At 55.1% G+C, this 14,752-nt stretch overlaps 1 protein-coding gene across 3 annotated transcripts in view; it reads left to right on the top strand.

Annotated features, from left to right (window-relative positions):
• The window catches only part of reln (reelin), a 57,351-nt gene extending 44,008 nt beyond the window's left edge, over positions 1–13,343 (top strand). Inside the window, exons 34-64 of one of the 3 annotated variants that reach the window (XM_086162785.1) lie at positions 498–771; positions 842–982; positions 1,080–1,257; positions 1,337–1,421; positions 1,492–1,674; positions 1,907–2,075; positions 2,197–2,302; positions 2,410–2,636; positions 2,724–2,947; positions 3,060–3,210; positions 3,307–3,565; positions 3,660–3,909; positions 4,043–4,211; positions 4,328–4,468; positions 4,637–4,814; positions 5,254–5,447; positions 5,562–5,812; positions 5,900–6,054; positions 6,285–6,499; positions 6,613–6,790; positions 6,877–7,052; positions 7,140–7,246; positions 7,337–7,579; positions 7,662–7,837; positions 7,927–8,000; positions 8,102–8,263; positions 8,378–8,535; positions 8,649–8,868; positions 9,037–9,234; positions 10,094–10,192; positions 12,230–13,343. In XM_086162785.1, coding sequence (XP_086018911.1) covers positions 498–771; positions 842–982; positions 1,080–1,257; positions 1,337–1,421; positions 1,492–1,674; positions 1,907–2,075; positions 2,197–2,302; positions 2,410–2,636; positions 2,724–2,947; positions 3,060–3,210; positions 3,307–3,565; positions 3,660–3,909; positions 4,043–4,211; positions 4,328–4,468; positions 4,637–4,814; positions 5,254–5,447; positions 5,562–5,812; positions 5,900–6,054; positions 6,285–6,499; positions 6,613–6,790; positions 6,877–7,052; positions 7,140–7,246; positions 7,337–7,579; positions 7,662–7,837; positions 7,927–8,000; positions 8,102–8,263; positions 8,378–8,535; positions 8,649–8,868; positions 9,037–9,234; positions 10,094–10,192; positions 12,230–12,326 — 5,438 coding nt within the window. In that variant the 3' untranslated portion in view covers positions 12,327–13,343. Of the gene's footprint in view, positions 1–497; positions 772–841; positions 983–1,079; positions 1,258–1,336; positions 1,422–1,491; positions 1,675–1,906; positions 2,076–2,196; positions 2,303–2,409; positions 2,637–2,723; positions 2,948–3,059; positions 3,211–3,306; positions 3,566–3,659; positions 3,910–4,042; positions 4,212–4,327; positions 4,469–4,636; positions 4,815–5,253; positions 5,448–5,561; positions 5,813–5,899; positions 6,055–6,284; positions 6,500–6,612; positions 6,791–6,876; positions 7,053–7,139; positions 7,247–7,336; positions 7,580–7,661; positions 7,838–7,926; positions 8,001–8,101; positions 8,264–8,377; positions 8,536–8,648; positions 8,875–9,036; positions 9,235–10,093; positions 10,193–11,325; positions 11,552–12,229 lie in introns of those variants that run through there. The other 2 variants (XM_086162783.1, XM_086162784.1) reach the window with 2 other exon arrangements.
• Positions 13,344–14,752: the final 1,409 nt, after the last annotated feature.

Raw genomic sequence — 14,752 nt, 5'->3', positions numbered from 1 at the left:
ATCCCACCCAGACTGGGAGACCTCAGGGGTTACTCCGGGGAAGCCGGTGTTACAAATGTCCACATTTTGTTTATCACCCGGAATTAGAATTTACATAATTGGATTTGTACAGAATTTTGTTTTGGTTGTTGAATTTTTCATGTGGTGTCGCCCCAGCCTTCGTTTGCTTACCCAGGACAATATTGATATAATTTTTCGTTACGAAATATCAATCAGACGCTTGGAGGTTTATTCCTCGGCACCAAACAGTTTTATGGCTCTAATGATTTAACAAATACCGTAAATGTTGCCTTCAAGCAAGACTGCCTCTCCTGGGGGTTGGGACTTTCTCCTCCTCTGCGGGAATCGTTTGCATAATGACTCCGGAATCCTTTCATCACGAGCATTTTTAATCAGCTTTGTTTTATTCCAAAACTGCAAAAAGTCACCGCGACTTAGGCGGTAGAACATTTGTGGACAGACTCTGGAAGTGTGGTTTTGTCTGGACATGTCCGCAGAGAAGCCGAGGTACGCTGAGAGCTGGGACTTTGAGGTCTCCGGCTCGTCCTTCCTGCAGTTCGAGCTGAGTATGGGCTGCAGTAAGTCCACGTCGTTCTCCCACGGCGTGCGGCTGGAGTATTCCACGGACTGCGGACGCCACTGGGCCCTCATCACGCCGGAGTGCGTTCCCCCCGCCATCGGATGTGCCGGTTACACCCAGAGCTCCATCTACACCTCCACCCAGTACAAGCACTGGAGGAGGATAACCGTTTACCTGCCCAGCGCCGCCAAGTATGTAATGTTTCACTGCTTTCCCAAGACCCTCACCATCTTTGCTGAAACACCTCTTCTGTGGTCCCAGTTCCCCCAGGACACGGTTCCGTTGGATCCAAACCCATTTCACCCCTGGGGCTGAAGGCTGGGCCCTGGATAACGTGCTCCTGGCCCCCGGCTGCCCCTGGATGTGCTCTGGACATGGCCTGTGTGACAACGGACGCTGTGTGTAAGTGAAGAGCTGAAGGGTCCTGAGGTTGAACTTCCCTCACTCGTCTTTCCTTCATGTTCTCTCCGCCCTCGTCTCCCCACTCATCCTCACCCAGGTGTGATAAGGGCTACGAAGGAGCTCACTGCGTGCCCTTGGCGCCCCTGCCCTCGGTGCTCAGGGAGGACTTCAATGAGAACCTACAGCAGGACACTTGGCCCGAGGTGTACGGAGCTGAGCGAGGAACTCTGAGCGGAGAACCTCTCAAATCCGGAATGGCCCTGATCTTCAAAGGGGTAAAAACCTTCGGTGGAGAGTCAGTGGGCAAGAATCAGAAGAGCTCCATTTTCACCTCTTCATTCTCCCTGTCTGCAGGACGGCCTGCGTATGATCGTGTCTCGGGACCTGGACTGCACCAACACCCTCTACATCCAGTTCTCTTTCAAGTTCATCACCAAAGGTACTCCGGATCTGAGCTGGACCGAGCTTTGCTCGGGTCTGGATTAACGTTCTCCGACGGGGTTTTCCAGGTGTGCCCGAGCGCTCCCACTCCGTGCTGCTGCAGTACTCTGTGAATGGAGGGATCAGCTGGCTGCTGCTGGACGAGTTCTACTTCCCGGCTTCCACCGACACCCTGTTCCTCCACCTGCCGCTGCCGGCAAGCGCTCAGACCAACGCTACGCGCTTCAGACTCTGGCAGCCCTACAACAGCGGTGAGCCGGGTCTACTTGAATGACCCAACTCCTCCTCCTCCTCCTCCTCCTCCTCCTCCTCCTCCTCCTTCTTCTTCTTCTCCTTCTTCTTCTTCTTCTTCTTCTTCTTCTTCATCCTCTTCATCTCCTTCTTCTTCTTCTTCTTCATCTATGTTCTATCTCTTCTTTTGCCTGTGTTGGTCTTACGCTTCCCCATGGTCTGCTGTGTCATGATGCGTTACGCGTCCCTCAGGTAAGAAGGAGGAGGTCTGGGTCATAGATGACCTCATCATCGATGGGAACTCCCTGCACAACCCCCCGGTGGTGATAGACAGCTTTGAAGAAGGTCCCAACCAGTCCAACTGGCTCTTCTTCCCTGGAGGAAACACCGGCCTGTACTGCCCCTATCAGAAGACTGGCCTGTGAGGAACATCACATCATGCATATCCTGTTACTACATCAGCCAAGATCCCGAAGGTGATGTGACTGTGGCTGTGTGTATGTGTGTGTGTGTGTGTGTGTGTGTGTGTGTGTGTGTTGCAGGGAGGAGGATGAGTCAGCCATGGTGTTTGTCTCCAGCGAGCTTGGAGAACATTCAATCACCACCAGGGACATTGACGTCAACGAAAACACCATCATCCAGTTCGAGGTGTGAACACAGATCTGATGAGTTGTTCTCCAGACCTTCATCCCAACGCTGACTCACTCCAAACATCTTGTCACGCGCGCTGATGAAATGTTCTCGGGTTTCTCTAGATCAACGTGGGCTGTACGGCCGAGAGCTCCTCTGCCCACCCAGTGCGTCTGGAGTTTTCTCGGGACTTCGGCGCCACGTGGCACCTCCTGGTGCCGCTGTGCGCGGGGGGGCCACAGCCCTCCTCACTCTGCTCCACGGAGCTACACCCTGCCAGCATCTACTTCCCCGGGACCACGCAGGGCTGGAGGAGGGAGGTGATACACTTCGGCAAGCTCCGCCTCTGCGGGTGAGACCTCCACGCGTCCTCCGTGTCTCTACCCCTGCCCATCACCTGCCCCGTCTCTTCCCACCTTAAACCTCCTGTTTCCTGAAGGTCGGTGAGGTTCCGCTGGTATCAGGGTTTCTTCTCACCTGGTTCAACTCCCCCTACATGGGCTCTGGACAATGTCTACATCGGCCCCCAGTGCCAGGACATGTGCAACGGCCATGGGGCCTGCGTGGGGGGGGCACACTGTGTGTGCGACCTTGGCTTCTCTGGACCCGACTGCTCCGTGCCTGACACTCCCAACCCAGATTTCCTCAAAGAGGACTTTGAAGGTATACTGGGTCTAAATTCACCAATCAGTAAGACCTTTCTTGCAGCTTGGAATCAGTTCCACAGTGATACTTCTGTGTGTGTGTGTGTGTGCGTGTGTGTTCGTGTGTTTAGGCGGTGCTGTGGACACTGAGCTCTTCAGACTGCTGAGCGGTGGTAAGCCGTCCAGGAAGTGCGGAATCATGTCCAGTGGAAACCATCTGTTCTTCAGTGAGGACGGGCTGCGAATGCTGGCCACCACTGACATGGACCTGTCTAACGCTAGGTGCCGTCACATCATAAAATCCTGTAGACTATCATGATATCTCTCCAAGTGGTAAAACATTACATTTGATGAGATGTTATTTTGGACCTCCGGTAGGTTCGTCCAGTTCTTCCTACGTCTCGGTTGTGGGAAGGCGGCCCCGGACCCCCGCTCCCAGCCCGTTCTCCTGCAGTTTTCTGTGAACGGAGGTCTGACCTGGGGCCTGCTCCAGGAGTTCCTCTTCAGCAACAGCAGTAATCAGGCCCGGCTGGTGGCGCTGGAGATCCCACTGCGAGCCCGCACCCCCTCCACCCGCCTCCGCTGGTGGCAGCCCTCTGAGAACGGACACTTCTACAGCCCCTGGGTGATTGACCAGGTACAGGAAATGAGGAGAGGAACTGGGCAGCGCTTCCGACTGCTCCGCTCTGATGTCCATGTGATCCCGTTTCTCTTCAACCATCCGTCTCCAGGTGGTGATCGGGGGCAGTGCCAGCGGGTGGGGGCCTCTGGAGGACGACTTCTCCTCCATCGATGGACGCTCGTGGCTCCTTCACCCAGGAGGAACCAGGATGCCGGTCTGCGGCTCAGACGGCCCGGCCTTTGCTTTCATTGAGAAATCCAACACGCGCTACGCTGTCACCACCGACATCAGTCTGGGTCAAGATGCCTTCATCCAATTTGATTTCTCTGCCTCCTGCTCTGTCACCAACTCCTGCTACTGTAAGTGAGGAGACACCTGCAGCCGAGGTCACGTAGACGGCAGAACCTTCTCGCGTCCCTCACTTTATACTTTGTCAACACTTTCTGTTTCTTGCACCCCCAAGAATGAGCATGTTACTCTGGTTCTCTGCAGCGGTAGAGCTGGAGTACTCTTTGGATCTGGGCCTGACCTGGCAGCCCATGGTCAGGGACTGTTTGCCCACCAGCCCTGACTGCTCCTCATACACCCTGCAGCGCCTGCTGGTTTCTGACACCTACAATAAGTGGGGACGTGTGACCCTGCCCATCCCCTCGTATGCAAGGTCAACACTAATTTCCAACATGGACCGGGCTCCTCGTCAGGATGCGGTCCAACTCTGTATCTCATTCATTTGCAAACGTATTGTGACCGTAACTGTGACTCTAACTGTATCGCCAGGTCTCCAGCCACCAGATTCCGTTGGTTCCAGCAGGCTCCCTTTGACAAGCAGCAGACCTGGGCTCTGGATAATCTCTACATTGGAGATGGCTGTCCAGATATGTGTTCTGGACATGGACGGTGCCAACAAGGCTCCTGTGTGTAAGGACCTAGACCCGTACTGACTAGTATCCTTTTTTTCAGCAGTTATCTGATGAATAGGCTTCTTTTCTTTCTCAGCATAAAGTCCGTCTTTTGGACTACAGTATTGTTCAAGAACATTGTTTGCCTCTAGGCTCCTTTGATGTGGTGATAATTCCTCCCTCCTAGGTGCGACCTGGAGTGGGGTGGAGAGTACTGCGACGAGCCCGTGGCTCCACTGCCCTCCCAACTGAAGGACAGCTTCAGCAGAGCGCCATCTCTTGGGCACTGGCATGTCCTGACCGGGGGAAAGCTGAGCATGGTGTGCGGCGCCGTGGCGTCTGGCGCCGCGCTGCACTTCAGCGGGGTGAATATCAGCCGTCCCTGTTTGTCTCAAACTAATCCGAATACAAAGAATGAGTAAGAGGGGTCGCTTAAGATTTTCATCTTATCAATCAAAGACCACAGCATCTAAAACTCCTGCACCTCAGGACTACTTGATGCAGGTGATTCACTAAACAGACGGGAAAGCTAGACTGGTCTGAAGGTTGATGGATGTTTGAGGAGCAATCCCTCCAAAGAGCAGCCCCCCCCGTCCCACCCCCATCGATTTGCACGGATAGTCAGTCTTCACTGATGCTTGAAGCTGGACAGGTTCCCGTAATATTCGAATGCGGGTTGGTGTATTTCCTCAGTGTGTTTTTTGGGAACCTTCCTGTTTTGCGGCAGACCGTCTTCTGTCGGTCAAAGCCGGCTTCTCATTGGACAGAATGTTCGAACTCAGCTCTGGTCGGCTGTCTCTGCAGAGCTGCAGCCGTCAGCTGGTGACCGTCGACCTGAACCTGACCAACGCAGAGTTCATTCAGTTCTACTTCATGTACGGCTGCATGATCCCGCCGAGCAACCGAAACCAGGGTGTCCTTCTGGAGTACAGCTTGAATGGAGGGATCAACTGGCACCTTCTCACCGAGATCTTCTATGACCTGTACACAAAGCCCGGGTGAGTCCCGGTCACTTGGTTGATCTTCTCACCACTGATTATTTCCGAACTTGAAGGAAAACTAAGCCGGTTTAGGCAGAAGTGGTCCATGGCTCTACATCTTGTGTTCTCCAGGTTTGTCAATGTTCTGCTGCCCCCTGCTGCTCGTCAGGAAGGAGTGCGGGTGCGCTGGTGGCAACCGCAGCACGAGGGGGCAGACCACAGTGACTGGGCTCTGGACAACGTCCTCATCGCCGGCTCTGACTCACGAGCACAGATCTCTGACACATTCGGAGGGGTGGCACTGCCGAACCACGAGAGATCTCCCGCCGACGAGACCTCGGGGAGGGTCGGCCAGCCGAGCGAGCGGGAGGAGACGCCGATCGGTACGACAGAGGCACCTGGAGACCTGAACCACGTCGTATCCGATCTTCTTAAATGCAACTGTGTCTCTGTGTGTTGCTCCTCCTCAGTCAGCGACCACTGGCTGTTCTCCGAGGATTGCTCCGTGCAGCGCTTCTGCAGCTCCCCTGATGGTGTCATGGTTTGCGGCAACGCAGACGGGAGGGAGGTCTACGCCGTCACACACGACATCGTCCCTGACAAGGGCTGGGTCATGCAGTTCAAGGTAACCCTTTCATTTGTTTCATGACATTCTTCAGTGGTGATCTGCATGGCTTCGTTTAGCACAGAGGTAAAGTTGGGTCACCTAGACTTTATGCTTGAGGCATAACGGTCTAGATATATGGACCCCCAAACAGAAGCTGCAGGCCCGTGCTGCTGAACTCCGTCAAGCCCCGTGGATTCATGCCCTCGTTCTGCGGTAGTAATCTTGACATAATGGGCATGTTTATGCAGATCGCAGTTGGCTGCAGCGTTCCTGACCGTCTTGCAGACCGGCAGGTCCATGTTCAGTACTCCGTGGACTTTGGTGTGACGTGGAAATACCTAGTGCCCCAGTGTCTACCCGCTGACCCCCGCTGCGGGGGGCAGGTCTCCCAGCCATCAGTCTTCTTCCCTGCTGCAGGCTGGAAGAGGGCTGTATATCTGCTTCCTGACAGCCTGGCGGACACGTAAGTCTTCCTGTTCCGGTCTTCTCCTCCCCACTGACATAGAGCTAACTGAAATGCTTGAATGTTGTTTTGCTGATGCTCCTGAGGTCAAACCTGGTGCCCCCGTCCTTCAGGGCAGTGCGTTTCAGGTTCTACCAGCAGCACTCAGACATGGAGTGGGGTGTGGAGAACTTCTACATTGGACCTGCCTGTGACGGCCACTGTGGAGGACACGGGGACTGCCTGGACCAGCGCTGTCTCTGTGACCCGGGATTTACTGGACCAAACTGCTATGCCAGCAGCACTCTGAAGGTCCAGGCGGAAGAATATCCAGGTTTATCATTCATGATCCCACTTATGAACCACTGAGGTCATCTGTGGGGTCCATGTCTCTCCAGGCATCTCTAAAAGAGCGCTTTGACTGGGAGGGGGCGGCGGGTCCACAGTGGCAGGTTCTGGAGGGCGGGCGTCCGTGCACAGACTGTGGTGTGCTGGTGGAGGGGACAGCCCTATACTTTGGGGGGGCTGATGCCAGACAAGCCGTCACTGCTGACCTGGACCTCCGTGGAGCCAAGTCAGTACTGGACCAGAGCCAGACACAATCTCCAGACTTCAGGCAGGTTCCCATGCCTTGTTTGTGAACTGAGCTGTTTGTGTGAAGGTTTGTTGAGTACTGGGCCCGGATCGGGAGTGAAGACAACATGACAATGTGTCACCGGCCCACCTGTCGTAAGGAAGGCGTCCTGCTGGACTACTCCACCGATGGAGGTGCACCAACACGTTTCCTGGACTCCTCCGTTCTATTCATATTCCTCCCAGTTGTTCTCCATGTCTCCTCACCTGCTTCCCCCTCGTCAGGTGTGTCCTGGATACTGCTGCACGAGATGGACTACATGAAGTATGTCTCCGTGAGGAGGGACTATATCGTCCTCCCAGAAGGGGCTCTCACTAATGCTACACGCTTGCGCTGGTGGCAGCCGTTTACGATCTCCTCGGGCCTGGTCTCTCCAAGCCTGGAGAGAGCCCAGTGGGCCATTGACAACATCTTGGTGGGGGGGTCTGACATCAACCCCTCAACTCTGCTTGACACCTTCGATGATGGTGGGTTTGCGAAAGGGTGAGGAGGACCCTGGAAAGCTGGATTATATTGTCATGAACATTCTGCTCTCTTTATCAACACTAGAGGGCGTTTCTCATGAGGAAAGCTGGAGTTTCTACCCCAACGCCGTGCGAACTGCAGGTTTCTGCGGAAATCCCTCCTTCCATCTTTACTGGCCCAACAAGAACCAGGACAAGACCCACAACATCCTTGCCACGCGGGAACTCATTGTGCAGCCGGGCTACATTCTACAGTTCAAGGTACCTTTCTGTTCCACAAAGGACCAAAATTGGCAGCAGTCCTTGTTTCACCCCTGGGGTTACAGATGGTTACTTGACCTGCCTTGCAGGTGGTTGTCGGCTGTGAGGCGGACATTTGTGAGGACCTCCACTCGGTGCTGCTGCAGTACAGGAAGGACGCCAGGTGAGACTAGACGACCCCTCTGCAAACACCCGCCTAAAATTATCCGTCATCAGTTTCAAATCCTAACTGATGCAGGATTTGCCGTCCAACCTCCGACTCAGGTCCGACTCTTGGCAGTTGGTGCAGTCCGAGTGCCTCCCCTCCTCTGTCAACAACGTGGGCTGCTCTCCCTTCCAGTTCCATGAGTCCACGATTTACAGTCCAGTCAACAGCTCAACCTGGACCAGGGTCACGGTCCAGTTGCCAGATCACGTCTCCTCGGGGTAGGACTTCCTTTCTTCAGCGGTCGGCAAACGACCAAACCATGACCGTCATTTCTACCTTAAGCTCAGTGCACGTTTCAAGATGGCAATGGGACCATCCTCTGCTATCTCCAGAGCAACTCAGTTCCGGTGGATCCAGAAGGAGGGGACGGGGGAGCGTCAGAGCTGGGGGGTGGACCACGTTTACATCGGGGAGGCCTGTCATGGGCTTTGCAGCGGACACGGCTACTGCACCAACGGACTGGTCTGCATCTGTGACGAGGGACACCACGGTGGGACATGTCCAAACTCCTCCATACAAACTCTGACGTGGCTGTGTGCATGTAGCTCTGTCACTCGGGTCAAGAAGCCCTGCTCACAGCACCTACTGACCTCCCTTCTCTAGGCGACGACTGCTCCCTCTTCAGCAGTGACCTGCCCAGCTCCATCAAGGACAACTTCGAGTCGGGCAGCGTGTCCCAGGAGAGCTGGCAGCTGATCCAGGGAGGAGGTGTGGGTAGCGGCTGTGGGCAGCTGTCCCCCCATGCCCACGGGGACTCCCTCTACTTCAATGGCTGTAAGATGAGGCAGGCTGTCACAAAGCCGCTGGACCTCACTAGAGCCAGGTACAGGTACTACCAAAACATAAGTAACTTGACCGCCCAGACATGCACCTTCCTTGCATCAGCCACACTTCCTCTTGCTCTGATAGATCGACACCAAATCAGGGACAGACTGTGGCCCTGCCTTCTCTAAGAGTCCCCCTTTCGCCCCCCTCCTCTGTCTCTCTCCAGTAAGATCATGTTTGTGCTGCAGATCGGCAGCCTGGCTCAGACAGAAAGCTGTAACATTGCTCTGGACCAGCCCGACACCGTGGACCGAGCCGTGCTGCTGCAGTACAGCGTCAACAATGGGGTCAGCTGGCACGTGATCGCACAGCACCAGCCCAAAGACTTCATCAAAGCCCAGAGGGTCTCCTACAACATCCCTCTGTGAGTCATCCGACACCTCTTTAGAAACTTCAATATGGAATGCATCTTTGTTGACACCGTCCTTAGGAAGAGTTCTCAAAACGTCCTGTTCACAGAGCTCGGCTCATAGATGACGTATTAGAGAACTTCTGAAGGCTCACTCATGCTCAATGTTTGATCCTCACCTGGACGGACCTTCTGTCTGTCTTCCGCTTTCACTTCCTGTGTGGTGCTGTATTTTCTTGCTGCCGGGTGCATTGCCAAAAATGGCAAATGGAGCAGTGCCATTGGAAGTCATAGGGAGACGCTGTTGCGGCCGGCAAACGGACCAAGAAAAAACCAGTGCGGCGCCATGCGTTGAATGGCCGCACAGATCAGTTCCTCCACTGCCGCCATCTTTGTTAACCCTCTCCAGGCAGATGTTGCAGATTTGCGACAGCCAAATATCAGATTTTTCCTGCAACTACAACTTAATTTGAGCCTGAGAGGGTTAATGTCTGAAACGCAACACGCAGTGTAGGTGACCTCTGCACTTCCATCCAGCGGATTTGTTACTTGACAACCATGGCGTTCCCGTTTATGAACGTATACCCGAGCACGAATGAACATGAACAGGTGGAGATGTGCCCGTACTTAACGAGAGTGGAGATCGCTGTAGAAGGTTGAGGACGGGCGCTGGCTTGACTGAGGCAAAGGTAAAAACGGGAAGAACCGCGGGGACTCGGCAAGGTGAGCCCACAGGGAAAACAATGCAGGTCAGTGAAGAGGACGGCAAAGTAAGGAGCAGAAGAGGCAGCCAGAGTGGAGCAGCCCTTCCCCTGTTTTAGTGGAGCTCCACCCGCCTCCGTCGCTGAACCATCGCTGTTTCCATGGTTTCCAGGGAGGCCAGAGTCAAAGGGGTGAAGCTGCGGTGGTGGCAGCCTCGCCACGACGGTGCCGGACGGGACCAGTGGGCCCTGGACCATGTGGAAGTAGTCCTGTGAGTACCCAATTTACAGCTGCCCCCGGCCCCCCCCCCTGCCCAAGCAGAGCCCATATCTGCCCCCGCCTCCGTCTCTGCCCCGGCCTCACCCGTAGAAATGCCCCTATCCCCTCATGTAAACGCAGGGGGTGCAGCTGCCCCCTATGGGTGGTACGGGCGCTGTGCTTTGCTGCTAAGGTTTTGTGCTGAATGTCCCGCCCGGCCTCGAGAACACTACAACCGCTTCCCTAGAACCTTCAGTGTCCGGCAGGCGCCCCTGGTGGAGAACCAGAGGAGCAGCACCTCCTGCATCCTCATGACGAGCAGAGGTCAGGAGGTCTTTGTGAGCCTCCGCACGCTCTGAGCGGGAACCATCAGGCTCCTTCACCATGAAGGTGGACCAGGTGGTTTCTGGGGTTGTGATGAGGAGCAGGGAGAAGAACCTTCTAGTTTGGAGCTGCAATAGAACCCTTCCACCACTTCTGGTGACTGTTCCCAAAGTTCCGAAACCCCAGAGGTTCTGCAGGACACTGAAGGCACCGCGCACCCAACTGGCTTTCCATGATGGCAGGAACCTGAATGCCTCCTCTGCATGTGGCTGGAGATCAGAGCGGTGCCGCCTCTGATTGGTCGCTACCCCCTCCCCGCATTTTTAACGCTGCTTCTCACACACACACAGACACACACCTGAGCTGTCTACGTAGCCATTACTCCCCCAAACCCCAAACCCGATCCCCTGCATGGTTTTCAACAGTGTCTGCTGAGAAGACTGACCATGATCCTCACACATGCTCTGTTTTATTTCTCTCTGCTCACGACTCCTCCACTCCTTCACACTCTTCCTCCTCCTCTCACTCCATCCCTCATCTGCCCTCCATCGGTTCCCTCATACTTGTGCTGCATCTCCTACTCCATTCCTTCATCCTGGCAAACATTGGTGGCGTCTCTGCCCTGAACCCCCACCTCCCCCTCCACCCGTGTTTCTTTCCTCCGTGTCGTCCTCCCTCTTCATCCCTCTCTTTCCCCCCAGGCCAGGCTCCCCCCCCCCCCAGACCTTCCTGCGAGCCGGCGTTCCCCTCCACTTGCCCCCCCCCTCTCGTGCTCTAACCTCTGCTCTCTTCTGTATTCTGCTCCCTCTGGCATGGCTGTAGAGTCAGGTAAGTTTTCCGTCTGTTCCTGAATGCGCCCCCACTCTTTACATCCCCCCCTCCCTCAAAATCCTTTTTTATTTCTCCATCCTCCTCATCACCGGTCATCTTCACCTCCCTGTCGTGGCTGGTAGCTCAGGGTGCAGGTGGAGTGCCTCCCTAAGTCCGGTCCTGGTCTAGGACCGCCACCTCCTGGGTGGATCTGCGTCAGTGTGTGGCAAGACCTCTGTCTGTGCACTCTTACTGTGGAACACCTCTGCCTCCTGACCTCCACCCACCTCCTTGCATGGCTTCATCTCGCTCCTGGCTGGGGTCAGGACCCCACTTCTCCCGCCCCCACCCCCTGCCATCTGCCCCCCCAAGAACAATCAGGAGTTCCTGTCATAAACAAGCCATGCCTCCATCTCACCCCCGCCCTGCCAGCATCACCCATCACAGACAGACACACACACACACACACACACACACCCCACCCCTGATCCGCCCCGCTTTGCAGAGGCCCCCCCGCCTGCCCTGGCTGCACCCCGGCTCGCTGGCACCGCCCTGCTGGATGGAAGAGGCACTGAACAGGCTAAGCAGCGACCGGCTTTCTCTCTGTCTCTCAGTTTAACCCCCCCACCCCACCCCCCACTACCCCCCAGTGTGTGGTGTTGTGTTTGTGCCCCCCCCAGTCTGCCATCTGGTAACAGTAGCTTAGCCGCGGGTCCTCCGCCCCCCCCCCCGCCTCCCATCGCAGCCGGTGTAGATCAGCTCCACCCATGAGCCTGTGACGGAGTACCGCATCCGTCCGTTGGTGTTTCTGCGTGCATGTGACGAGCGTGCATGTCAACGTTTTTCTCTGCCTCTTCTCCGTCACTAACGGCTGCCCCCCCTCTTTCCTCCTTATCGCTCTGCCTCCCCCCCGCAGCACCCGCAAACAAAACTACATGATGAACTTTGCCCGGCAGAGCGGTGCGCGTCACTTCTATGGCCGCCAGCGGAGGGCGCTGCTGCAGCGCGCCTGAGTCCCCGGGGGACCCCCCCCTCTTCTGACCCGCCCGTTACGCACTGACCCACCAATCACCACACCCCCGCCCCCTGATGACCCGACGTCCCTCCGCCGAGTCCGACCCGCCAGCGGATTCCAGTCGGCCTTACGCTACGACCCGCCCGCCCCCCCCCAGGAATCGAACTCAGACGAGCGGCCATTGTGTTCCCTTGTTTCCGCGGGCGGTCGGGGTTGTCGTCGTTTTCTAGTTGTGGCTGTGGTTCCTCTGATTCCTGTCCTGCAGTGTTCCTCCATCAGGCTTACACACCCAGACCCACCCTCCTACCACACTGTGAAAATGAGAGATAATATATCACTGCTGAACTGACCAGCCGGTTTGGAGGATCGCCTCGGGGGGGGGGGGACGCCAGGACGAAGACCTGGACTCTAACCGGGGGGGGGGGGGACAAAAAGACAAAAGAAGAAGAATTCTGTGTTGTTGCTGTTTGTGTGTCTGTGGGTTCTCCTGTGACCAGTTGACTGTGGTGTTTGTTCATCTGTTTGTTCGTTTTCTACTAATTCATATTCTCGGAGGGGGGGGTTCTGTTTCTTCCTTGCCTGTGTGGACGGGGCGTGGGAGCCACGCCGGGGGGGGGGGGGGGGGTTTGCACAGAAAACGGGGAGAAGGAGAGCGGCGAGGATGTCCTCCTTGCTCTGGATATTCTCCTGAAATCAGATATTTATGGTAAATGGTTCTTCAGACCTATTTAAGATGCACTGTGCGTGAAATGTTTGTCATTTTCTAGTGTTAAGTTATTAGGCAGCGAGGTCAGGCGCTCCCGCCGCATCATCTGCCCCTCCCCCGTGCTGTTTCCCCTCCACCCCTGCTGATTTCTCATAGCTGGAGTTGAGGCTCTGTCAGTGTTGTTTTTTGAAGTCTGTGTAACCTGGACCCCCCCGCCCCAGTGTGACTCCTGTATATATATGTATATCCACTATAGGGAGACCCAGCAGCCTTATAAAGGGAAATAAACTGTCTGAACCTGCGACTCTACCACGCTGCCTGGCTCTTTGTGTCCCTGGAACACACAAACACACACACTGATGCTAGTTGTGAATGCCTGAACGGATGGGCCCCTAGTGTTCCTCTGGTGCAGGAAGGACGGACTCCTCCACATGCGGTGGGGAATCAAGGCGTGAGGAAACACCCGGAAGCCTTGAGTGGGGTCCCTACAGCATTAGATAATTATATATTGACCAGTCCATATATATATATATATGAAGGTGGTGGGGGGGGGGGGGGGGGTGAATCGGGAGCAACGCTGAGCCTCTTTTCCTTTGCTGTGGTGACAGACAGGCTGGCAGAAGGGGTTGGATTGGGATCTCCAGGGTTCGAAGTAATATAACAACTTTATTTATCCTGAAGGAAATTGTTGTGCCAGAGTTAAAAGCAAAAACTTAACAATAATAGATAATAGTAGGAAGGAGGGAGAATAAGGAATACAATAAAATATAAATTGTCAAGGTTAAGGCTATCAAGTGTTTTAAGGTCTTAAGTACAAAGATTTGAAGATTCCCTGCGGCTGAGGGAAGAGGAATTAAAAAGTCTGATAGCCTCAGGTAGGAAAGACCTCCTGTGGCGTTCAGTGGAGCTCCTTGGTGGTATCAATCTACGACTGAAAGAACTCTGACAGGATGTCAGTGTGGCATGCAGGGGGTGATGGACGTTGGCCATGATGCTGAGGAGCTTCCTCAGCATCCTCCTCTCTGACACCTGCACAACAGACTCCAGCTCCGAGAAGTGGGAGGAATCCGAGAAGAGCGGTGAGAGGAGATGAACTTTAAGTACAGAGGGGGGACAGTCCATAGCGACCGAGAGAAACCTGTGCAAGGAAAGATGAAGGTGAGAGCAGCCACGATGCCTGGTTTGGAGATACTGAGGAGAAGAAGCAGAGGCTCCTCTTGAGGAGGATGGAGTCCATCAGAGGGATAGACTGTGTCAGATGTTCCGGGGATAAAGTCACACTGACATGGTGAAGATCTAGGTAGAAGGATGCTGAGGTTGGTGCTGCAAGGCAGGATGTCCGGAAAGAGATGTGAGAGGAGACAGTCAGAGGATTGGCTGTGGAGACCCCTGAAGGGAGCAGCCTAAAGATGTAGCCCACAAAGCTGTGGAGGAGCAGCAGTGTCCTTGAAAAGACAAAACAAAGTGGACTGAAAGTCTTTTATTGATGAGTGATTCTAAAATATTAATTCACATAAAAATTCTAAAATGACCGTCCTCTGGGGGTCAGGGGATCCGCCTCTGTCACCAGCCGCTGGCAGTCGCCATGACAGTGGCCAGTGTCATGGTGACGGCGGAGGCGCAGGGTCGCGTGCAGGTGTTACAGTAGGCCTGGGGACAGCAGTGGTAGCTCAAGGTGAAGACGCTACCCTTCAGGCGAAGGCTGTGCTCAGCGCTGC

The sequence above is a fragment of the Fistularia commersonii genome, chromosome 17, assembly GCF_037954325.1.
Source record: "Fistularia commersonii isolate RoL2024-O1a breed Wild chromosome 17, RoL_Fcom_v1.0, whole genome shotgun sequence".
Lineage (NCBI taxonomy): Eukaryota > Metazoa > Chordata > Actinopteri > Syngnathiformes > Fistulariidae > Fistularia > Fistularia commersonii.
The sequence above is the reverse complement of the archived record's forward strand: the minus strand, read 5'-3'. Positions and strand labels throughout refer to the sequence as shown.